General features: G+C 43.9%; 1 protein-coding gene across 1 annotated transcript in view; it reads right to left on the reverse strand.

Moving 5' to 3' along the window:
* Positions 1 to 24,236, reverse strand: part of MOSMO (modulator of smoothened) — a 54,708-nt gene extending 30,472 nt beyond the window's left edge. The window contains exon 1 of the mRNA XM_065412401.1: positions 24,131 to 24,236. Within this exon, the coding sequence (XP_065268473.1) occupies positions 24,131 to 24,236 (106 nt within the window). The remainder of the gene's footprint in view (positions 1 to 24,130) is intronic.
* Between the last annotated feature and the right edge of the window lie 1,877 nt (positions 24,237 to 26,113).

Below are 26,113 nucleotides of genomic sequence, written 5' to 3' on the forward strand. Positions count from 1 at the left end.
GAACCCACATCTTCAATGACAGGACTCAGTGTAGAGCCATTCTGTTTACTCTGGATTTTGCTTAATAGGGTGATGGTAGGTAAAATTTTGGCTTATTGCTGATTGTGGCACATAATTTAGATGCCATCGATATAAAACACTTAGGTTTAGTGTGTTTTAATAATGATTTAAGTAGATGAGGCCAGGCTAATTGGGCACTTTAAATAAAAATAGGGAAAAAGGAAGAATTGTGGTTTTCTAACATTCACACGCCACACACGCAGGATAGCTTTTTGTATATAAATAGTGGAACAGATCAGCTAAGACTTCTGCCCTCCTCCACACACACTTTTTTTTTTTTGAGCAGAGGAAAAGAAAAGAGCTCCGGAGGGTTGTTCATTGGGGGTGAGAAGGCACTTTTTATGAAGGCAAAGTTACAATAAAATGTTAGCATATTACATTGTACATTACTTGATCCCGAACAAATAAATATTAAAAAAACCTGGCTAAAAATTCTGTCTTGTGACTGGAGAGCTCTCTTCCTCTTCATACACTGGAAAGAGTAACCAAATTTCTAGATCTCTCTTCTTTTTGTGCTTCTCCTGTATATGAGCTTAGTGTGAAAGCCTTCCATTACAAGAACAGTCCATATTTTACTATGCCCAAATTCAATAGGAGGGGATCATATGTATACAATAATGTGCAATACAGGGTCTAGCTGCTAACAAAAAGAAAGAAAGAAATTTATCTGTTTAAATGCAGCTCCTTTACTGGAGCATTAAGTAAGTAGTTCAGAGATCTCCAGGAAGTGGGCATTTTGTCATAAAATGAATCTCTAAGAGTTTCCTCTCAATACTGTTTAATTCCTGAACACAGCCACCACATACATAATAATGTTCCCTTTTCCCTACAACCCCACCAAAAGAGCACCTTCCTAGTAGCAAAAATGACGATGATCTCAACTGGAGTTAAATGTAATCTATATGGCAATTTATAAAACTTTATGACCTACACAAACTTAAGATGCACAGTCCCTTTCCTATATTTAGAGACCAGATCCATTTTTTTTGTCCAAATCCCTTTCCCATCTTTTCATCTGGGTTGTTTTCTTATCAACATCTTTTTCAATCAAAATTGTATACATCTTAGAAACCTTTTGTTCCAGACTGCTCCTGGGTCAACTCCTCAAATGTGGTTAAAGGTCTAGATAGAGTCACCTGATATCCAGATTTCACAATAAAATCTTTGACTTGTAAATGTTGAAAGTCAAGTGTGTCTAAACTCTACCCAACTGGTAACTGGAAAGGAGCAAGGTCCAGACCCACTTTATAGGAGGTACAGATTTCAGCTCACTCTCTTTTTAATAGTGGTGACCTGCAGAGGCAACAGGTTTCAACACTCTATGTTATTTGACCCATGTGAAGTCCCCAAGAATCAAGATGGAGCACGGTGTGGACTAATGCTCTCTATTAAACATTAAGGATAACCATAGGGCTTACTTTAGCCAACCTAGCCTTAAGCATGTCTGCTTGCTTCCCACCTGCAGTCATGCCTCTGATGGAGGCTTCCATCAGCCAGTCGATGCACAGATGAGGACTTCTGGTGGGGGATAAATAGGACTAATTCAGATTTTAGATTAGACTACAGTAGTTCTAATGTAACCCCCCTTAGTACGGAATAAGCAGAAGCTGTTTTGAAAGAGTATATTTCAAAGTTGTTCAAGGACTTTGGCAGCTATTTAGCGGGATACTTCCAATGCTATTTATAAGGATTTATTTTCACGTGATATGCTGTTTCAAGTGGTGCAGCTGCAGCTATAAAAGGGTAAAATGAGGCATTTACTTCTCTAAGTATATCTTGCCTTTTAATAAATGTACACACATGGAGCCATATTCAGGGCATGAGCGTCACAGAAGCAGAAGAACAAAATTCCATAGCCAGGAAGCTGCAGTTTGTGTGTCACTCCTGCCTTTCCCAAAACTCCATGGAATTTACATTACAGATCCACTGCTGCCATAGTCAGAGAGGGTGTTTCTGGGCATGGGATTATTAAATTCCATGCATTATAATGTATAACCCACCCAAGCTTCAAACCCTATAAACTCTGCCATGAAAGGATTCTTCATGCTCCTGGCTAAGCCATGCAGGATATTATGCAAGCGCTTTTGAGGAGGCCAGAATAGAGAGTAAAACCCTGTTTTTGCAGTATTCCTATTTTTTGCAGCATTTGTACCCATTTTGGACGCCATATATGGGTGGGTGTAGCAAAGGGAAAGCAACGTGATGAGCAAATGGTAGAGAACTACACAAAACTGGAAAGGGAGGAAAAATAATTTTGGTTAAAGGTACTAGGACAGACTCTTCTGCTTACAAAATATACTTTTTATATATCTTCACAGATTGCAGAATATCTGTATTTAAGGTCTTACCGAAAGATGCCTGTAAAGTAAACTGCATGGTATTCTTCTGTATCTCAGAAAGATCAGGATTTGAGTCTATGGTTAAAGGGAATCTAGTTATTCCAAATCTGATGCTTAGACCATTGAGTTATAGACCTAGCTTAAAAACATTTACATAGCCATATGCAGTGCCATCTCAAGACATTTTCCAGAAAGACTCATATATACACACATAATTAATGATTCACAAGGAAACCAGACAACCCCCTATTTTCTCACTTCATTGCTTCACTACATACAGCATGACAACAAAAACAAACCTGGATTATACCTACAAAATTACAGTGATAGAGCGGTATAGGTTATCCTGCACAATTAAAGCATAATTTTATAACCTGCCGGTTCATGAAGTGTGTTAACACTAACTAATCACAGGAAAGCTTTAAAGTTCAACCTTATTGGCCTTGTCTACAACTGGATTTTCAGACCCGTAATTCCCAACTGCTACAGCTCTACTCGTAGCTTAGGGATTAGACTTGCTACACCATACTCTACGACCTGGCAGTAAAAATGCACAAGCCCTGACTACACTAAAGTGTACAACAATGCTACCACTTCCAAACGATGCCAATGAAGTTGCACTTGGTAGTAGTTACAGGTCCAAATATTCTAGTATACATATAACCATTGAGGAGCCTGCGGGTAGAGAGTGTGGGGGGAGTATACAGCAGTTCACACTTCTGTTATTACTGCTTGAAGATTTTCTCTGTATGGATGATGTAAAAGGGCAAATGTTCTTTTTAGGGAAGGCTTTGCAACAAGAAAGGTATAGAGGCTTTCAGTGCCTACAATTGAAATTTTGAGATGTATACACCACCACAGTGTAAGTCCAGCTTCTATCATTGATGGATCTACAGTTGTGGAGAATTAAGGACCTAATTTTTGCCTAAAAGGCAAGTTAGAATAAATATTTGTAATTAATACAGAGAGGTTCCCAACGTAAAGATTCCTGACTCACTTCTCCCAAGCAAGTGATTTTTCCCTGGCTCTGTCTACTGATAAAAGACATATGTAACCTGTTCTAGGCCTCCACTCCTAAATTGTTTCACAGTAGTTTAAAATAAGTCTCCTCAATATAACAATTCCTCCTCTTTCCATACATACATTCACTGTCACTTTATCCCTGTACACAACCCCATATCAGCATGCAAGATGTGTGGGAACTTCTCTTTAATTATTAAAATGCTGTCTGATGAGACGACTATGGATTTCAACCAAGAATAAATTAACCTATGAAGCCATGTGACAATTTAGCCCTACAATAATTTACCTCCAAATAATTAGCACTATGGTAAGGCAGAGGGAGGTAGCACACTGATTTAACAAACTGGCTAGAGTCATCTGGATGCAAACAACATTTCCAGTAAAGCACAAGATAGTTTATTTGCTATTGTTCTTAAACAAGGATTTTCTTCACAGGTTAGGTCCGACGGGAGTAATTTAGGCTATGTCTTCACTACCCGCCGATCCGGCGGGTAGCAATCGGTCTATCGGGGATCGACTTACCGCGTCTAGTGAAGACGCGGTAAAATCGATCCCTGATCGCTCTGCCGTCGACTCCGGAAATCCACCTCGGCAAGAGGCGGCAGCGGAGTCGGCGGCAGCGGTCGACTTTCCCGCGTCCTCACCGCCAGGTAAGCCGACCTAAAATACGCAACTTCAGCTACGGTATTCACGTAGCTGAAGTTGCGTATCTTAGGTCGGACCCCCGCTGTAGTGTAGACCTAGCCTTAGTGTTTAAGCCTCTAAAGGACTTCAATTTTCTTATCCAAATATTCAGAAAGAAGCATGATAGATTTGTTTTCTACTGCACAGATACTAAGCCTGTTGTTCAGTCTGCAGACTGAAAGGTGAACAAGTCCAGACTTGTTGAAATAAGATTTATGAATGCAGAAGGCTGAATTCAGATGGTGATAAATGTGTTGCAAAACAGAGGACTAACCATTTACTGCAAATGCTAAGGAAGTACAGAAGCTCAAAATGATGTTTATGTGAGTTTAGAATAATTACCTTTCCTGTCTTTAGGATGCAAACTCTAATTTTTTTTTAGCATTCTGGTCTTTCCTCCTTAATTATCTGCCAATTACTGTAACTATGGACTAAAAGCCTAGCAGTCTCACTTTGAAGAAGGCTAGTATTCTATGGACTGTCCAGCTGCAATATTGATCCACTCCCCGCCCTTACTTTAACACCAATGGGACAAAGCCCAAGGCCTGAGAACCCACTTGTTCCTGTAAGAATGCGCTATGGTCATAAAAACAGAGATTTCTAATTGACTACATTCTTCTGTTAACATGTCATGTTTACAGAGGGTTTGCCCATAATATTTTCCTTTCTGGAAGAACTCTTTAGAAAGTAGAGTGTCCCTTCAAGTTCCAGTTCATGGAGCTCATTATGAGAAGCACTGAGATATCACATCTCATTCTACTGCTAAGACACAGTTTTTGAAGGAAGCTTTGCAAAGTAGTTTCAAATAAACTAGGCCAACACTCTACATTATGCATCACATCAATTCCACTGATTAAGATAGGTTTCAGAGTGGTAGCCGTGTTAGTCTGTATCAGCAAAAACAACAAGGAGTCTTTGTGGGTTTTAGCCCACGAAAGCTTATGCCCAAATAAATTTGTTAGTCTCTAAGGTGCCACAAGGACTCCTCATTTTTAGTGATGAATATAGTTATACTATTTATCTTTCAATTTTATGTAAAAAAACAATGAACTAGAATTAAAATTTGGCTGACCAAGAGTAAGTCTACACTGCAATTCAACATATGCAGCTGACCTATGTCAGCCGACTTGGGCTCATGGGGCTATTTAATTGAGATGTAGGTGTTCAGGGTTGGGCCAGAGCCGAGGCTCTGGGACCCTGTGAGGGGAGAGAGTCTACATCTTAATTAAATAGCCCCATAGCCCCATGAGCCTGAGTCAGCTGACACAGGTCAGCCACGGATGTTGAATTGCAGTGCAGACATACCCTAAGGGCCCAAGACTATAACTGTTACACACAAGACTCCCACTGACGACATCGGGAGCTTGTAGTGTTTGATTTTATTTCTATTGTGTCTTAAGAGAAACTATAGGTGTCCATAAAATTAGGATACATAGAATGTAAACCAGCAAAGAAAGTGGAGCTAAGACTTTAGAAAGGCCAGATAACAAGATGTTCACTTAAGTCACAGAGTAAGAAAAAAAAAATAGTTTAAAAAATATTCAAAGAATTTTAAGAGAGATTCAGACAAGGCACAGACTTTAGGTTTGCTTGAAAAGTCATCTTTAAGAATATAGTATCTTTTTAAGAGTAACTTATGTTAAATCAATATTAAGCTACACACAGAGATTGACTGTGCTACGAAAGCCACCGTTTCCCCTCCACTCTGAATTTTGACTTTGGAGGTGAGGGAATAACCACTGTCCCACTGAAGCCAATTCACAGAGACTCTTATCTCCCTTCTATATAAAGACTATTCTTTCCCTTAATGACAGAATGCCCCCTTCCTCCCACAGAGATGCTTAAAAACTCTTAAGACCCCATGTCTGTAGTATTAGAATAGGACATCTTAGGACACTCAGAATAGGACACTAGGTCACTAGTTCAAACTCAGTCCACAAAGGTAGTGACCAAAAGTTGTTACTCAGATTATTATTCAGTAGTCAATGAAGCAAGTTGTCTGAATGGACCACCATTTCAGAGTCCACATCACAAAAACAATCACAGTGGCATTGACTGGATCCTTCTTGGCACTCTGAGGAGATGTGTCAAGAACTGATGAGTCCTGAAACTGAACTATTCTAAGTCAGCCTCCAAGTTAGGATTGATGCATGTTAGCAGAGCAAGGCAGGAAAGCTTGCCCTGCTGCTGCTCTCCATGCTGTGTCTATACTGTGGCTATGACGACAACTTAGGTCTTAAGAGCTCTTGATGCAGGACCTTGCATCAGTGCTAAATTCAGACCAAAAAAAAAAAAACCATACTAAAAAGTGAGAAAGATAAATGATCACTGCAGCTGAGACACTAGGACCAGCTTTAAATTCCTCCTCTACAAGTAACAGACATTTAAATGCATGAGCCCCACATAAAATATTTTTAATTGAACTCAGCTTAAAAATAAGAGGATATGATCCAGTTAAGGCTAGTCTATTTTCTGATTCCAACATTCTGGGTTTCCAGTACCACACAGGTATTGGAGTTTATTTAATTTATGTATTTTTAGACAAGATGGACCACCACACGTTGAGAAAGTTATCCTCAGGCAACAACACAGAAATAGCTCTCCCAAGAACAAAACAAAGACTCTTCTGTGCTCTTACATACCAGAGCCAAGAAATCAGCCCATGCTAAAGGTAATCTTTCCTAGTTTATAGCACAGCGTTATTTAAAATGTGCGTAATCAGGATCTCTAAAAATGTGTATCCTTCTGGTGGTTTATTTTGACATTATAAGCATTGCCACAATAAGATGATGTTGTCAATGAGAACTAGAACCTTTAGAAATTTTAAAGTGTGACTTGGCTGAAAGGACAAGAACTTTCTTCTTGCACATTTAATACAAAATTTGGTAAAACAGCCAAACCCATGCACCTTGAAAACTGAAAGCTTGATTGCAAAGTGCCTAAATGCAACTACATTGATATATTTACTACACCAGTATCCAATATTTAAAGTGATTTTTCTAATCAACTGCTGCAGTTTTGTTCCTAACTTTTGAAGGGAAGCCAGAAGCTATGATACTACAGCTGTTCTGCCATTTAACTTCTGATGAGTTATATTTGGCTTCAGACAGGAACGTAAAATGATACTCCTCAATAGATCACATATTAAAGTACCACCGGGGGCTTCTCTGAAAGAATGATGAAGACCTGTTAATTATTTCAGTCTCACTTCTGCTAAGTTACTGTTCAAGTCTGGTCAATTTTTACATCAGACAATGACATGATGTGACCTACTCAGTGCTTCTCAAAGCTGGTCCGCCGCTTGTTCAGGGAAAGCCCCTGGCGGTCCAGGCCGGTTTGTTTACCTGCCGTGTCCGCAGGTTCGGCCGATCGCGGCTCCCACTGGCCGCGGTTCACCGCTCCAGGCCAATGGGGGCTGCGGGAAGCGGTGGCCAGCACATCCCTCGGCCCGCGCCACTTCCCGCAGCCCCCATTGGCCTGGGACGGGGAACCGTGGCCAGTGGGAGCTGCGATCGGCCGAACCTGCGGACGCGGCAGGTAAACAAACCGGCCCGGACCGCCAGGGGCTTTCCCTGAACAAGCGGTGGCCTGGCTTTGAGAAGCACTGACCTACGTCATAGTCTAGTCACATGGTAGCACAACACTCCAATGGGGGCTGCTGGAAGCTGCGGCCAGTATGTCCCTCGGCCCGTGCCGCTTCCAGCAGCTCCCATTGGCCTAGAGCAGTGAACCGCGGCCAATGGGAGCCGCGATCGGCCAGACCTGCGGACGCGGCAGGTAAACAAACCGGCCCGGCCCGCCAGGGGCTTTCCCTAAACAAGCGGCGTCCCAAGTTTGGGAAACACTGCTTTAAGGCATCAAGCCTCTGCCAATTAAAGAAAGTGTCTCAGGTCATATGGCTTCCCCTATTTCAGAGCAATCAAGGTAAGAGTTCAAGCTGAATACAACAGCCAACAGCAATAAAAACCAAAGTCAATGAACAGCTGCGTACAACCTGTTTATAGCAATTAATGATATATGTTGAAGTAGTTCAATGCTGGCTGTCATCTATTTTACAAAATGTGAAACAATACCACTAGAGAGCATATTCTTCCTTGGACATGTACCTAATTCCCATTAATGTTATTGGCTGTGTCTCACCCTGAGGACAGACAATATATTAGTATAATTTCCCACTTGATTTTTAAAAGGGAACTGGCTATAGTATATAAAAGGTTGTTGAAAGTTTCTCATGCAAGTTTAAAACGTCAGATGTTTTGCAACTGGTTTGCTGCCAACAAAGGTGAGCCTTAAGGACTAAGGAGGGGAGCAAATGAGGGAGTAAATTTAAGGGTGGTCTCACTCTCAGAGCATATTTTGTTATCCTTTTCTCCAGGGTAAGTCCTTGTTTTCAGAAGCCTACCAACAAATGCTGCCTTCAAGGGAAACTCACTCTCTGTCCTCCTTCCCCTTCCCAAAACAGTCACATGCAAAAAGTGGAAGGAAGAATCTGGAGGCTTTTAAAAAAAGGCTCATGCATACTCTGAAAATGACTTCTCAAGAACAGTTAAACATGGACTTTACCAAGTTTAAAGCACAATTTCTACCTGGCTATAACACTTTGGTCCTATCTGCACAGGGAGGATCATGCTTAAAAGCTGTTGGTTTACATTGAGCATAACTATTAACCTGTTTCAGAAATTCAGGCCTATTTCAGAGTGAAAATGGGGCCTTTTTGAGTGAAGAGAGTACTTTTATTATCAAAACTGAATAAGAGGAGGAGTAAAAAACTGCACACACAAAAAAGTGAATTTCACCCAGCTATATTTCAAAGTAAGGTAACTAGTGCAATTCAATGGACTTAGAAAGTCTACTTTTTAAAAACAGAACCATTTCCTTTTGCAGTTTTTTTTATTCTTTTAAATTTTAGTCAAAAGACTACTTTCATAATACTTTAAAGACATATGGTATTAATATTTTTCTTGGACCAGCATATTCCTTGGTTCTGTCTGCACTATAACTTTTTAATAATTTAACTACTGTATAACCCTATGCCATGGGAAGCCATTATGATTTGTTTGAATAACTGAACAGCAGGCACTTACAGATGGCACCTAGGAAGGAAAGGTTATTTCCAGGGGGAAACCAAAACGCTGCACTGAAAATCAATGGAAATTGTACTTCTCAGTTCCTTGGTGCTTTTGAAAGTCTCCTCTGTATCGCAAGTTTGCATATGGAAGTCTCTGTTTACCATCACAATACTAACAGCACACGCCCATGCATCTCACCATGGCCTGAGAAGACAGGCCCAGGTTACATCAGGGGTTCTCAACCATTTTCTTTCTGAGGCTACCCAACATGCTATAAAAATTCCCCAGCCTGTCTGTGCCACAGCAACTGTTTTTCTGCATATAAAAGCCAGGGCCAGCGTTAGGGGATAGCAAGCAGGGCAATTGCCCGGGGTCCCACGCCACAGGGGGCCCTGTGAAGCTAAGTTGCTCAGGCTTTGGCTTCAGCCCCAGGTGGTGGGGCTTTGGTTTTCTGCCCTGGGCCCCAGCAAGTCTAATGCCAGCCCTGCTTGGTGGCCTCCCTGAAACCTGCTCATGGCCCCCTAGTGGGCCTGAGACCCCTGGTTGAAAACCACTGCTCCAGATACTACCAACAAGTGTCAACTGGAAGAAGGTTGTTTATGATGTGGACATTTTCCGCTTAGAACTAGACAGATACCACCAATTCATTTCACAGATACCACTATGCAGCTGTCAGATGGTAATCCACTGATAGTTTAGAATGAGTGCAAATCAGTGAACTCCCAATGCCATTACTGACGTTCAAAAACCAGGATTCTCAGCCTCTTGGCAGTGGAGCACTTGGGAAAGAGATGCCTGCCTCTTTTTCTGTCTCAGAGCTGCAGGGTCATTGCTGGCTGCTTGACGGCTGTCCTCCTTTTCCTCTGCATTTCCCTCCCTCCTCTCCCCTAAATGGAACTACACAATACTCTTCACAGCATCTACAACAAGAGAAAGAGAAAAGTGCGGTGCGTAGGATATTTACCATATTTCCCAAAGAGAAAATTGGACACCCCCAGCTGCTTGCCAGAGGGCCCGCCTCCCCCGACCCCCATGCTGTTGCCTGGTCGCTGGAACCCTGTGGGGGTCCCTCATGCTGGAAAGCTGCTCACTCTCACCCAGCCCTGCTTCCCCCCAGCAGGGAGACGGCATCTCCACTTGCCCCCTCTGAGCTGCACCCCACTTTTAAAAAAAAAACAAAAAAACACAAAAGTGGGCATTTGTCCTGTTTGCTCTTGCCAACTGATCACATCAGCAAGAGCAAACATGACAAATGCCTCCTTTTGGAAAAAAGTCGGGAGGGCCAGGGCAGGGCTTAAAAAAGGGACTGTCCTGGGCAAAACAGGACATATGGTCACCCAAGCTGTGCACCACCAGTATGGGCAGGGATTGTTCAGCAACAGCAAGTGGAGCAACACTGTATAGAGGGTAAACAAGGCAAGAAAGCTTGGGGAGGGAGAACAGAGTGATTGAGGAGGAGAGGGAAACACTGGAAAAAGAAAACTATGAAACAAAATGGGAAGAGAAGTAGCCCATCATCTTCATGATGTGCGTCACAAAGCTAGACTGCTTGTATTTGCGGTCTATAAACATGGTAGTTCATACCTTTTGGCTGTCAGTGACTAATGTTACTATTATTAACTAAAACTATTTGAAATGCCAAGCACTAGAACAGCCCAGCATTGCTAATGCAGCATTCATGCATCTGCAGGAAAAGATGTTGGTGCTGGGGTTCAAGCCCTAAAGTGAGCTCTATTCAACTGGACTAATATTTAAAATGTAAATGATTATAAATCATTTACACTAAGAGGCTGTCATCAAGAAAAGATTCCGTGTAAAGAGAAATGAGGAAGTGTATCTAGCTCTCTTTTCTTTCTCACAGAAATTGTACAGTACTTTTATTTTTCTCTAAATACTTGCCTAACTCATCATACACAAAGCTTTGCCTGTCCAACCTCTGCGTTCATATTCCTTCTCCCAAAAGCATGTATTCATGGTGTGATGTTACACCCCATATTCTTCATAGAAATGTTGTTAGGATATGAATATGGCATAACATGTTTTATGCAAGATGGGTCATGTGAGATATAATTGGAAAGGTTATGATTTACTAAATGTATAATTTCCGTATCTAAAGTTAGGAATATTGACTATGTAACAATTACAACTGTGTGTGTACTTGGGAAACACCTACCAGACAGCAGACCATCAGCCTTGATGGGCCATTAGGAAGAAACAATAAGACCTTGAAGATACTAATCTCTCTCCTTCCTGAGAAGTGTCCTGGGATGTTTCAGAGTAGCAGCCGTGTTAGTCTGTATCCGCAAAAATAACAGGAGTACTTGTGGCACCTTAGAGACTAACAAATTTATTAGAGCATAAGCTTTCGTGGGCTACAACCCACTTCTTCGGATGCATATAGAGTGAACCATATATTGAGGAGATATATATACACACACATACAGAGAGCATGAACAGGTGGGAGTTGTCTTACCAACTCTGAGAGGCCAATTAAGTAAGAGAAAAAAAACTTTTGAAGTGATAATCAAGATGGTTCAGTACAGACAGTTTGATAAGAAGCAAGTGTGAAAATACTTACAAGGGGAGATAGATTCAATGTTTGTAATGGCTCAGCCATTCCCAATCCCTATTTAGCCCTGAGTTGATTGTGTCTAGTTTGCATATCAATTCCAGCTCAGCAGTCTCTCGTTGGAGTCTGTTTTTGAAGTTTTTCTGTTTTAAGATAGCCACCCGCAGGTCTGTCAAAGAATGGCCAGACAGGTTAAAGTGTTCTCCCACTGGTTTTTGAGTATTATGATTCCTGATGTCAGATTTGTGTCCATCACACTTGCTTCTTATCAAACTGTCTGTACTGAACCATCTTGATTATCACTTCAAAAGTTTTTTTTCTCTTACTTAATTGGCCTCTCAGAGTTGGTAAGACAACTCCCACCTGTTCATGCTCTCTGTATGTGTGTGTATATATATCTCCTCAATATATGGTTCACTCTATATGCATCCGAAGAAGTGGGTTGTAGCCCACGAAAGCTTATGCTCTAATAAATTTGTTAGTCTCTAAGGTGCCACAAGTACTCCTGTTATTTTTGTCCTGGGATGTTGCTTTGACACTACTAGATCATGTGGTCATGTCACATGGTACTAAACACCATCTTGGACTTCTAGTGATTTTCCACTAAAAGGAGGGGGAGATCAAGACTGGGAAACAAAAGGTTGCCACCTTATGTAAATTCTACTTAAGGCTGGGGAGTAAGTTGATCTTGGTTCACTCTTCACTGAATCCCCACCCAGGATGACAGCTGGAAACATCTGAGAAACAAAGACATGGGCGGGGGGGCATGGGAGGGAGAGAAAGAGTTGAGCCCAGGCTGGAAAAGGTATCTGGTCTGTGAATATGGTGTCTGAAGATTTAAGCTGCAAGCAGGGTAGCTAGCCTTCAAGAATTTCTGCAACTTGCCCAAAAGCAACATTTAGGGTGAGTAATTACTTCTTGACTCCTATCTCTTTAAGATCTTAAGCTTAGTTTGTGTGTTTTGTTTTATTTGCTTAGTAATCTGCTTTGTTCTACTTGCTATCTCTTATAACAACTTAAAATCTGCCTTTTGTAGTTAATAAACTTGTTTTTGTTTATTATAAAACCCAGTTTGTGCAATTTATAACTGGGGCAAGAAGTTGTGCATATCTTCCTCCACATTGAGGGAGGGGGCAAATTTATGAGCTTACGTTGTACAGATTTCTCTACAGCGCAAGACAATATTATTTTGGGTGTACTTTCCAGAGAAGAGCTGCACTTGAGTGCTGGGCAATTTCCTAGCGGAGTCTTCCCATAGAGAGCTGTTTGTAGACCCTGTGTGATTCTACAGCTGATGCATCCCTACCTGTGTCTGTGTGCTACCAGAGGGCCAGATTCAGCAAAACAGGGAGAGGGAGGCCAGGCTAGTGGATCAGGCAGGCTCAGTGAAACCCCAGTACATCAGGTGGCACCCTGGAAGGGGGGTCCAACCTGTCACACATGGCTCCTCTGGTTGGCCATATCCCCATTTTGCTGGTCTCACACACTTGGGAAGGGAGCACACATGGGAAGGGGAATGAAAAGAAGTTTCACTGTCTCTTTGTTCTGTTTGTACAGTATCATGCATGATGGGATGGTCCATCAACACTATGGAAATACAATAATACTGATGTCATATGTAACTTATCCCACATACCATATTTCTTTTTATTAAAAAAGAATATATATAGAAATCCCTTCAGTGTTATGTCTGTTCTCTAGCACCTCAACTCCACTTGTATTTGACACTAATTCAGATAGGAGCATCTAACCTCTATTCCATTTAGCATTTTGTATTCCACAAATCACCCAAGTCACCTTCTCTGAAGTATCAAGAGATCACCTGCTGCCAGAAAAGAATATCAGGACTCAATGGACAAGTGGTCCCACGTGTTACAGCAAATCCTACATTCTGCCACAGACAAGATAAAATTGGGTCCCATCACTGTGCTCCAAGATCAGTAAAGAAAAAGTTGTAGAGAAAACTAGAATAGTTGTCTAGTACCTGTGAAAATGTAGGTCATGCTTAGAAGTTTGACCTATTGATATTTACTTTGGCAAAAATACAAATTGAGTTTATGTAATGCTATTCATATGTGAGCACTGACTGAATATGAAACGGTACAAGTGTTTTTAATAAGCCATAAAAGTCATTAACAGGATTCCATTTTGCACATTACTGATAGTCAGGATGAATTTGATTTAAATCAATTTGATTTAAAGTCAGGAAGACTCGATTTAATCATGGATTTCTACATAAAAGTGCATTCTTGTTGGTTGTTATACCCTTAATACATATTCTTCACAACTCAGAGATAGATGTAGGTTTCATTTTAAGAAGGTACAAACTATATGTTTTTAAAGTGATTTATTTTGAAAACTTTTCAGATTAGTTTTACAGCTATATCAGAAAATGAATGATTTTGGTTATTTCATTTACCAAAGGTAATTGAAGCAGATATTTATGAAGTCATTGGGAGGTGAACTATCTCCAATTCAACACGTTAATCATTAATATTTGGAGGATTTTCTTGCCATGCTGTATTAGGAGGAGAACATCACCAGACAGACATTTAAATTGTGTTATTTAACTAAAACAACAATGTTATGTATTCTGGATTTTTTTTCTTCAACAGCAAACATAATATTTTAACAAAACAAGCATATGAATTTTTGAATTTAGTTAAACATTCAGGTTTTTTAAAATCACGTTCCCACAGCTCCCATTGGCCAGGAACAGCAAACTGCAGCCACTGGGAGCTGCGAGCGGCCGTACCTGTGGACGCTCAAGTAAACAAAGTGTCTCGCGGCCCACCAGGGGCTTACCCTGAACAAGCAGTGAACCACGTTTGGGAATCCCTGTCTAGACTGAGCACTGAGTCCCATTGGGTAGATAGAAAGATTAACCTAAATATTCCATACAGAAGCCCCTGGAACCCCATAAAATTGGGTCCCCAATTCATGAACTATTGGAACTCATTTACAAAACTTTTCTTAAACATTACATGAATATATTGTCTCATACTATAGAATTAGAATCCCTATTCCATGATGAGATATCTTTGAGCTATAATGTATCTATCTTTAGATGTTTTTTGAGGGAAAAAACATTTTATCAAAAAAATCCAATTTAAATAAAAAAACCATTTTTTTTTAAAGCATTGATTTTTATCCACCTTGCTGACAGCAGAGAATCCTAGCTGTATGGCACATATTAAGCAAAAGCTTTACTTTTAATAACTATATACCTAAATGAATCACTTGTTAGAATCACAAAGGCTCTAATCCGTACCATATTGTATCAATATAGCTAGATTCTTCTAAAGTGAAGAATCCACTTATTTGACTGGTGAACAGATAAATAAAGCAAGCTAGTACTTTATGGCACTTTAAAAATAATGCTGGAGTAACAAATCAAGTTACTGGCTTCTAGATCTGTGCTCAATGAAAAATGATGGCCTGATGTCAGATTCTGTAAAACCAACTAGAGTTTGAATAATTTAACAAAGATGCTGGAAATACAGGAATAACATTTTGCACCCTTGTGTGCCAGAAATAAATATATTGCTACTTTAAAAACATGAATTAATACTGTCTCCACTAAAGAGCAAACAGAAAAGGATGATCAGAGCTCTCATACATCCTCTAGCTATGTCAAATAACTAGGCTGAAACAGGTATCTACCTTTAAGACAGTCTGCCTATGTAGAAAACAGTCCTTCCTATATGCCCAAACACCAGAAATTCAAACAAGCAAATAATTAATGCTTTCCATCACATCTATGCCTTACTATTATGATGATGATGATGATGATGATTACTACTACAGCCCCCTAAAACAGAGGTGGGAGATCATTGTGCAGCTTCTCCCCCAGACACAGACTCAGCGGTGACCTGCACCCAACCCTGACATGGGTGCGGGGGAAGGGAGGGGGGGGAGAAATCTGGATGCACAGGGCCTTGTTGGGGGGTTCTGGGTGCAATGGTGATGGGACTCTGCAGGGGGGTCCAGGTGAAGGTGGTTGTTGCTCATCAGGGGTGTGTGTATCGGGGTATGGGGGACTCAGTGGTGGGGTCCAGATGCTGGGGGAGTGGGGCTCGGTTTGGTGGGGATCTGGGTGCAGGTGGCTCATCAGGGTGGTCCAGGTGCCGGGGGAGTGAGGCTTGTCGGGGGGGTTCTGAGTGCGGGGGGGGAGGCTAATCGGGAGGGTCTGGGTATGAGGGGGGTCTGGATGCACGGGGGTTGGGCAGATGGAGGAGCAGCTCCCTGTACAACGATCCTTCCCCCTGCAGCTGAGGAGCGATGGGTGCAGGAAGCGTGGGGGGCAGGGGAGGGGAGTTTGCAGAGCTTCTTACAGCCGTGGGAGAAATCTGGGGTGGGTCTGACATAGCCCTGGATGCCATGCAGGGGAAAATGAAGTCCCGTCCTCCCAAGCCCAGCCGGGACTAGCAGCTAAGCCCGGCACAGGGTAGGAGCCACCAGCTGGGTCTTCCCCAGTCCCGCCACCTGCCCCACAGTGATTTACCTCTCTGCTGGCTGCCCTGGACACCCGAAACATACTGCTGAGGAGGGTCGCATGACCGCTCTTGTGGCTTCCCTTTGCTTCCCTGTCAGAAAGTCATTTTTCTGTGGGAAAGTAAAGAAATTTGTGGGGGCCATAAATTCTGCGCATGCGCAGTGGTGCAAAATTCCTCCAGGAGTAATTATAGTGCTTAAAAAGTACTAGGTGCAGTACTAAGCCCAATAAGTCCTTGATATAATGGGCACCTTAGTTCTTTTTTCCCTTACGCTATCAGTTTAGATGAAATGCTTATTTTGGAATGTTTTATTCTTTTAGTACAAAAAATTATTTTAAAAATAAAGTTTTACATTGTAACAATACATTGTTTTTCATGTTGATACAAATCTATGAAACGTTCTTATTGGGAAAAGAACTAACAGCTTTCTTTTAAGATTGTATCTACGCAGCAGCTTCTTTGGCACCACCAGACAAAAGAAATCTCAGTCTGTCAAAACGTTACTTGAATGGTCTAGTGCGTTAGAAAAATCCATGCACTCCTAAGGTTTGCCAAACTTTAGCTTAATGAAGACTGTTTTACTTGCACCTCTAAAGGAGATTTAGAATGGAAATGGCATCTGATCCCTAAGTAATAAACAGTGATATAACTAATATTTAATGACTGCCCAGCAGAACAGTTCAAGTACTGATTTTTACATTATATAGAGATGTGATAAAGCTTGTTTCTTTAACAAGAGTTTTAGTGTACTGTATGCAGCACCTTTATATCCACATGATCTTTGCTTATTTGTGTTTTCAGAATAGTTTGGAAGCAGTGTCTGTTATCCTGTTTCCACACAAGCAGAGAAAGTGAAAACATTTTTAGGTCCTACAGAAAGTGATGAGGTGACAATTTGAGGGAATCTGTGTATGTGCAATTAAGGAATTTGTTTGTTATTATGAACTCTGTATACTTAACCCATTTACCATATTCTTAACTCATGTTCCCTGTCCAAAGTCTGCCTTTGAAAGAGACAGTAACTAAGGGCCTCCTACTAGTGAGCAGACCTGCCCCAGAGAGAACGAGATGGCTAAAGTCTGGTGGAAGCCAGTTTTCTCCAGATTCCATGAAGTGGGCTGGGGTTTGTAGCAGCAAAACTTCTACAGCAGCAGAACAAACGAAGTAGGTGTTAGTAACAGGACTAAGGGCTTATTTACATGCAAGTTACTGCACAAGACAAGGTGTGAATCTTCAGCACACCAGGTTGCCACACAGTAATTTGCCATAAAATTGCTACAGCGCAGTGAAAGTCCCAGAGCATGGCTTGGCATGGGGCGAAAGTCCCAGAGCATGGCTTGGCATACTACACTTTGAAGTAGTAGCACACTAAGGGTATGTCTACACTACAGGATTAATCCGAATTTATATAATTCGAATTTAGGAAACCGATTTTATAAATTCGAATGTATTCGGCCACACTAGGCACCATTAATTCGGTGGTGTGCGTCCAAGCTACCATAGTAGCATCGATTTCCAGAGCGTTGCATTGTGGGTAGCCAATAACATTGAATTGCCAATAACTTCGAATTGCGGCCACACTAACCTTAATTCGGATTAACAATACCGATTTTGACGCTACTCCTCTCGTCGAGGAGGAGTACAGAAATCGAATTAAAGGGCTCTTTAATTCGAATTAAATGGCTTCGTTGTGTGGACGGGTCAAGCGTTAATTCGAATTAAAGCAGCTAAATCCGAATTAAAGTCGTAGTGTAGACCAGGCCTAAGCCACACGCCACCGTAGTCATGTCTATACAGTGAGTTACTGCACAGCAAGCTGGTGTGCTGTAGCATCACACTCTGGCTTGCTGCGCAGCAACTCACCATGCAGACAAGCCCTTATAAACTCAAGGAACTCACAGAGCAAGGAAGAGGAAGAAGGAGAGAGGGGCAGGCTTTCATAGCAGGGGATCCTGTTTAACTGTGAAAGCAGCGGAGGAAGAAGGCAACTGGGTGATTAGGAGGAGAAGCCATGTGCAGGAGGGGGCTGTTCCTAGACTTCTTAGAGCAGTGATTCTCAACCTTTCCAGACTACTGTACCCCTTTCAGGAGGCTGATTTGTCTTGCTTACTCCCAAGTTTCACCTCACTTAAAAACTACTTGCTTACGAAATCAAACATAAAAATTCAAGTGTCACAGCACACTATTACTGGAAAATTATAATTTTACCATATTACAAAAATAGAGCAATTGGAATATAAATATTGTATTTACATTTCAGTGTCTAGTATATAGAGCAGTATAAAAAAGAAATTTATGAAATTTTAGTTTGTACTGATTTTGCTAGTGCTTTTTATGTAGACTGTGGTAAAACTAGGCAAATATCTAGATGAGTTGATGTACCCCCTGGAAGATCTCTGCATACCCCTGGTTGAGAACCATTGCCTTAGACGAATCTGACCTGAGTTCAAAGAACTCCTAAAAGCAGTGAGAAAACTGAGACAAGGAAAGACATATAGATGTTTTATTGTTTTGCCTAGGTCTGTATATCTTTTGTGCTATCTAAAGTAGTATAATTGGGTTTTGGGATCCCTTACAAAGTCTCAAGTATCAGAGGGGTAGCCGTGTTAGTCTGAATCTGTAAAAAGCAACAGAGGGTCCTGTGGCACCTTTAAGACTAACAGAAGTATTGGGAGCATAAGCTTTCGTGGGTAAGAACCTCACTTCTTCAGATGCAAGTAATGGAAATCTCCAGAGGCAGGTATAAATCAGTATGGAGATAACGAGGTTAGTTCAATCAGGGAGGGTGAGGTGCTCTGCTAGCAGTTGAGGTGTGAACACCAAGGGAGGAGAAACTGCTTCTGTAGTTGGATAGCCATTCACAGTCTTTGTTTAATCCTGATCTGATGGTGTCAAATTTGCAAATGAACTGGAGCTCAGCAGTTTCTCTTTGGAGTCTGGTCCTGAAGTTTTTTTGCTGTAAGATGGCTACCTTTACATCTGCTATTGTGTGGCCAGGGAGGTTGAAGTGTTCTCCTACAGGTTTTTGTATATTGCCATTCCTGATATCTGACTTGTGTCCATTTATCCTCTTGCGTAGTGACTGTCCAGTTTGGCCAATGTACATAGCAGAGGGGCATTGCTGGCATATGATGGCATATATAACATTGGTGGACATGCAGGTGAATGAGCCGGTGATGTTGTAGCTGATCTGGTTAGGTCCTGTGATGGTGTTGCTGGTGTAGATATGTGGGCAGAGTTGGCATCGAGGTTTGTTGCATGGGTTGGTTCCTGAGTTAGAGTTGTTATGGTGCGGTGCGTGGTTGCTGGTGAGAATATGCTTAAGGTTGGCGGGTTGTCTGTGGGCGAGGACTGGCCTGCCTCCCAAGGTCTGTGAAAGTGAGGGATCATTGTCCAGGATGGGTTGTAGATCACTGATGATGCGTTGGAGAGGTTTAAGCTGAGGACTGTAGGTGATGGCCAGTGGAGTTCTGTTGGTTTCTTTTTGGGGCCTGTCTTGTAGCAGGAGGCTTCTGGGTACACGTCTGGCTCTGTTGATTTGTTTCTTTATTTCCTTGTGTGGGTATCGTAGTTTTGAGAATGCTTGGTGAAGATCTTGTAGGTGTTGGTCTCTGTCAGAGGGTTGGAGCAGATGCGATTGTACCTCAGTGCTTGGCTGTAGACGATGGATCGTGTGGTGTGTCTGGGGTGGAAGCTGGAGGCATGAAGGTAGGCGTAGCGGTCGGTGGGTTTTCGGTATAGGGTGGTGTTAACGTGGCCATCGCTTATTTGTACGATGGTGTCTAGGAAGTGGACCTCCCGTGTAGACTGGTCCAGGCTGAGGTTGATGGTGGGGTGGAAGCTGTTGAAATCATGGTGGAATTCTTCCAGGGTCTCCTTCCCATGGGTCCAGATGATGAAGATGTCATCAATGTAGCGTAGGTAGAGAAGGGGCGTGAGTGGACGAGAGCTGAGGAAGCGTTGTTCCAGGTCAGCCATAAAAACGTTGGCATATTGTGGGGCCATGCGGGTGCCCATAGCGGTGCCACTGGTCTGGAGGTATATATTGTCACCAAATTTGAAATAATTGTGCGTGAGGATAAAGTCACAGAGCTCAGCAATAAGTTGTGTCTTACAAAGTCTGTGTCTGTTTCCTATCCACCCTGCTCCCTACTACCATGTGTCCCTGAAGAGCACCCACAAGGTTGGAGCTCTGGGAAAGGGTATGCTTAAGCTACTTGGGAGCACTAGTCCTGGAGGCCTAAGCCAGCAGGGCCTTGGGCACCATCTCCATGAAGTGGTAACAGACAGAGCCTGTGTCAAGGAAGCATGTCAGAGAAGCAAAAGAAAAAGACAGGGCTGCAGTCTACTCAGATCAAGGAAAGCTTAAGAGCACATGGGTCCAGTGTGATAGGAAACAAACAGAAGCCTGTTGAGCCCTTCCAGGTCTGTGTGATAGAATAACATGAGCGGTGATTTACAAAAAAATCGTATCTACATATTTTAAACATACTCAACTTTATTAGATTTAAAAATCCCTGCACAATGGCTCACTACCTAGAGTTCCGCGTAGTAGCAGAGTTATAACAGAAGACAACTGACCCGCAGACAAGGCATAAGGGAGATAATCACAACTAGCTATAGGAAAAGTGATGTAATCAGCTAGGAGGTCCTTGCATGCTTAACTCTGGAAGGGGGAAATGCCCTATTCTTTTCCTCAGTGCCATTAGCAAGGGGCAAAAAGTTTCCATAACAATAGACAGGGGTACCTAAACCGCCACCCCAACTCCCATATTGAATGACTGGGCACTCCTGTGGCTAAACATTAATCAACCCCTAAAAGCTGACTTGTTTCTAATTGCTTTGCTACACCAAAATTAGAAATCTATGAACCACCACTATTCATGAATAGTCTACATTTCAATGAGTTTATTTAAACCCTCTGGCAGGGCCTAAACATCAAGCAGTGAAGATGTGAAAGTTGTGTGGGGGCAGGGAGAAAATCAAAAGAGAATCTCAGCACAAACTTATAACACAGAAGCTGATAGTAACCTATTCTAAATCCTCTTTTCTTCTAAAAACTGCTGTCCAGCTGTCCCTGCACTATGCATTATGCAGCAACATCTCTGAACTAGCAGCCACCCCTGATCATAGATAGAATGGCAAAGGCAGCAAAGTTCAGCACAGAAGCATTAAATCAGAACATTAATTTAAACAGTAATAAATCACCAGGACCAGATAGTATTCAGCCAAGAGTTTTGAAGGAACTCAAATATGAAACTACTAACTGTGGTATACAATCTGTCATTTAAATCAGCATCTGTACCAGATGACTGGTGGATAGCTAATGTGACACTAATTTTTTAAAAAGGCTACAGAGGCAATCTTGGCAATTACAGGCCAGTAAGCCTGACTTCAGTACTAGACAAATTGGTTGAAACTGTAGATAAACACGATAAGTTGGGAAGAGTCAACACAGCTTTTGTAAGGGGAAATCATGCCTCACCAACGTATCAGAATTATTTGAAGCTGTCAACAAACACGTGGACAGAGGTGATCCAGTGGACATAGTGTATTTGGTCTTTCAGAAAGCCTTTGACAAGGTTCCTTACCAAAAGCTCTTAAGCAAAGTAAGGACCTTATCCCATGACTGCTCTCATGGATCAGTAACTAGTGAAAAGATACAATAGCTAGGAATAAGTGGTCAGTTTTTATAGTGGGTAGAGATAAATAGCAGAATCCCCCAAGAATCTGTACTGGGACCAGAGCTGTTCAAAGTTATCCATAAATGATCTGGAAAAAAGGGTAAACAGTGAGGTGGGAAAGTTTGCAGACAATACAAAATTACTCAGAGTAGTTAAGTCTAAAGCAGACTGCAAAGAGTTGCAAAGGGATCTCACAAAACTATGTGACTGGGCAAGAAAATGGCAGATGAAATTCATCACTGATAAATGCAAAGTAATGCACGTTGGAAAACATAATCCCAATTATACATACAAAATGATGGGGTCTACATTAACTGTTACCACTCAAGAAAGAGATCTTGGAGTCATCATGGATAGTTCTCTGAAAACATCTGATAAATGTGCAGAAGTCAAAAAAGCTAGCAGAATGTTGGGAACCATTAGGAAAAGGATAGATAATAAGACAGAGAATATCATAATGCCTTTATATAAATCCATGATACACCCATAGCTTGACTACTGCATGCAGTTCTGGTTGCCCAATTTCAAAAAAAGATATATTAGAATGGGAAAAAGCAGAGAGAAGTGCAACAAAAATGATTAAGGGTTGGGAACAGCTTCCACATAAAGAGAGATTAAAAAGACTGGGACTGTTCAGCTTGGAAAAGAGACAAATGATGGGGGATATGATAGAGGTCTATAAAATCATGAATGGTGTGGAGAAAGTGAATAAGGAAGTGTTATTTACCCCTTCACATAAAACACAAACCAGGGGTCACCCAATTAAATTAATAAGCAGCAGGATTAAACCAAACATAAGGAAGTACTTCTTCATACAATGCACAGTCAACCTGTGGAACCTGTTGCCATGGGATCTTGTGAAGGCCAAAAGTAAAACTGGGTTCAAAGTGAATTAGATAAGTTCATGGAGGACTGGTTCATCAATAGCTATTAGCCAAGATGATCAGGGATGCAACCCCATGCTCTGGGTGTCCCTAAATCTGTGACTGCTAGAAGCTGGTACTGGAGGACAGGGTATGAATCTCTCAATACACTGACCTTTTCTGTTCACTCCCTCTGAAGCATCGGTACAGGCCACTTTCGGAAGACAGAATACTGGGCTTGATGGACCACTGGTCAAAACCAGTATGGCCATTCTTATGTTCTGACTGAGTTGACAGATCAGGCTCCATCTTGCCCCTTATCCCAGGGTTTTCTCAATGTGAATTTACTGTTATTACTCCAGTCCAATTCAGCCAGGCTGGTATTCTCTGTGACTCCACAACCTGGTCTTGATCCAGTCTGGGCTGGTGAGGCTGAACAATCTGCACTCTCTTATTGTGGACTACCCAGGATTGATCCCACTTCAGATCTCATCAAGAGATATTCCAGCACTGATCCAAACCAAACTGGCTTCTTGTCCACATCTCTCACCATTTTTAATCCAATATGGTTGCCTAGCTACGCACACATATTTCCTCCAATACTGATCCAGTTCAAATTGGCCAGGCGGTGCCCTAGAATCTCTCACCTGCAGATTTTCCTCTCGCAGAATATCTCACCCAATCCATAGACTACTCCCATTGATCCAGACCAATGTTGGCCAGACTCACCTGCCCCATGTCCCTCAAGCCCTTCTATAGATTTCCACCAGAATATATCCTGTCCCGACCAGCTAGAGTATCAACTTCTCAGCTCAGACTCTGCAGTACCCCTCAGTCCAAACCCCTCTCATCTCAGACTCCCCAAAGATTATCTAGTCCAGGTTTCGCCAATACTCAGAACTACCATCCTCCTTCACCTGGGAACTCCGCTCACATATTCATTTAAGCAGGGTCCCCCCACTCCACCTTGACTGCTCCCTGTGACTTAGTCCCCGTCCCTCAGCTTCCTCATCCGAAGGCTCCTGGTGTCAATTCAGGCTGTGCCCGTCACCTCCCAGCCCCCCAGCCATAGGCTCTGTGGTGCTGACCCACTCCCAGTGGCCCTGCGCCCGCTCCCGCCGCATGTTACCAGTTCCAGCCGAAGTCCCCCAGGCCCCTCACCCCCAGACTCCCCAGTAAGGAACGATCCAGCTCCCCCAGCCCCCTTCACCTGCTGCTTACCCAGTCCGGGCCCCCTCACCACCCCCCGGAGCCCTGGCTTTGATCCACTCCGCCCCCGACCCCCGGCGGCTGCACCCTGACCCCTCGCTGTTGATCCGCTCCAGGCCCGCTCAGCCTCTCACCCGCGGACTCCCCGGTGTTGATCCAGTCCGGGTTCGCCAGGCTCGCGATGGCGAAGATGTCGGCGGCCAGAAAGAGGCATCCTGAGATGATGGTCAGTTTGTCCATCTCCTCCGGCTCCGGGGGCTCCCGTGTCCAGCCTCCGCCCGGCTCCCACACCGGGCCCGGGCCGGGGACTCCTCACAGCTACGGCTCCATGAGACCTTAACTCCCACCCTCCCTCCGGCAGCAGTACCAAGAACGGGGACCCCCCCTTTCCCGACAACACCGGAAGTGAACCCGGGGTGGGGACAAGGTGCTCCGGAAGTGAAACCCACTCTCCTTCACATTTTCCCCAGACGGGGCAGGGCTTCCATGAGGGGGCGGAGCCTCCACGGAGACGGGGCGGGGATCCCATGAGACTAGACCAGCCTTCTCTAGGGGGGAGGGGCGGAGCGGATAGTGTAGTGGGCGTGGCTTTTGAAAATGAGCAGGGCGGGTATCAAGCGAGGGACAGGGCTTCTCCAAGGGGTGGGTAGACATGGAGAGGGGGGAGAAGGCGTTTCTAACGGGTATTGGGGCAGGGCCTTTCTAAGAGGTGCTGTCAGCCCTTAGGAGCCTGGCTGCCCCCCCCGTGGTGTAGCACAGGAGGGGCGGGATTATGGGGCTGGAGCCGGGAGAGTCCATTCATGCTGGGGAATGGAGGAGTTTTGGTGTGGGGAGGGCTGTCATTTGTATTTGGGGAGGGAAGAATCCCACAGGGTTTTTGTGGGGCTCTTATTTGTGCGGGGAGACTCCCTGTTTTGGGGGGAGGGTCTCTCATTTTGGGGTGGGGAGACTCCCTCCTGTTTTGGGAGCAAAGGCCTCGTGCTGAAGGGGGCAAGTTCCTCCCTTTGGGGTGGGGGTCTGGGGCATTTGCTGCAGAAATGAAGGCAATGCACCCCATAATCCAGGCCTGCAGGGCAATTTCCGGCCCCAGGGCAGAACAGTCAATGGGCCCCCATGCATGCACAAGCTGCGCCTGCGTGGACGTGATCCACCTGACATTTGGGCGGTGCTGCACCTGCGCTGGCTGGTGCCCAGTGAGCTGCCGGCTGCGCTGCTGGGCGCGTTCTTCTGGCACAGCCAGGGTTTCCACATGCCTGCCCAGTAGGGTTGCCAACTGTCTAATTGCACAAACCCGAAGACCCTTGCCCCACCCCTGCTCCGCCCCTTCCCTGAGGCCACACCCCTACCCTGCCCCTTCTCACTTTATCCCCCCTCCCTCTGTCGCTCACTCTCCCCTACCCTCACTCACTCTCACCAGACTGGGGCGGGGGGTTGGGCTGCAGGAGGAGGTGCAGGCTCTGGGAGAGAGTTTGGGTGCAGAAGGGGTTGCAGGAGAGAGTTTGGGTGCAGGAGGAAGTGCGGGGTTCAGGCTCTGGGAGGGAGTTTGGGTGTGGAAGGGGGTGAGGGGTCGGGCTCTGGGAGAGAGTTTGGGTGCAGGAGGGAGTTTGGTTGTGGGGTTTGGTCTCTAGGCTGGGGTGGGGGTTGGGGTGCAGGAGTAGGGTCAGGAGTTTGGCGCTTACCTCGGGCAGCTCCCGAAAGCAACCGGCAAACCCCTCTGGAAGCGGCTCCTAGGCAGGGGACCTCCGTCTCCGCACGCTGCTGCCCGGCCAATGGGAGCCGCGGAGTTGGTGCTCGAGGCGGGGGTAGCACATGGAGACCCCCTGCCCTCCCCTCCAGAGGCCGTAGGGCCGTTCTGGCCACTTCTGGGAGCGGCGTGGAGTGAGGGCGGGCAGGAAGCCTGCCTTAGCCCTGCTGCGCTGCCGGCGGTGGTGGCTGGGGGCCCCCAGGCCCTTTTAAATCGCCCGGGCCTCTGGGCAATTGCCCCCTTTGCTCCCCACTGTCAGCAGGCATGTCATAATCCTTTAAGCTTGGCTGTGGAGATTGGTACCCAATGATCAAAGAATTGGAGGCATCCTAAATCTGTAAATACCAAGGCACTGTTGCCTGGCTTGCTCCAC

This window comes from Emys orbicularis, chromosome 10 (assembly GCF_028017835.1).
Source record: "Emys orbicularis isolate rEmyOrb1 chromosome 10, rEmyOrb1.hap1, whole genome shotgun sequence".
In the NCBI taxonomy this organism is placed as follows: domain Eukaryota; kingdom Metazoa; phylum Chordata; order Testudines; family Emydidae; genus Emys; species Emys orbicularis.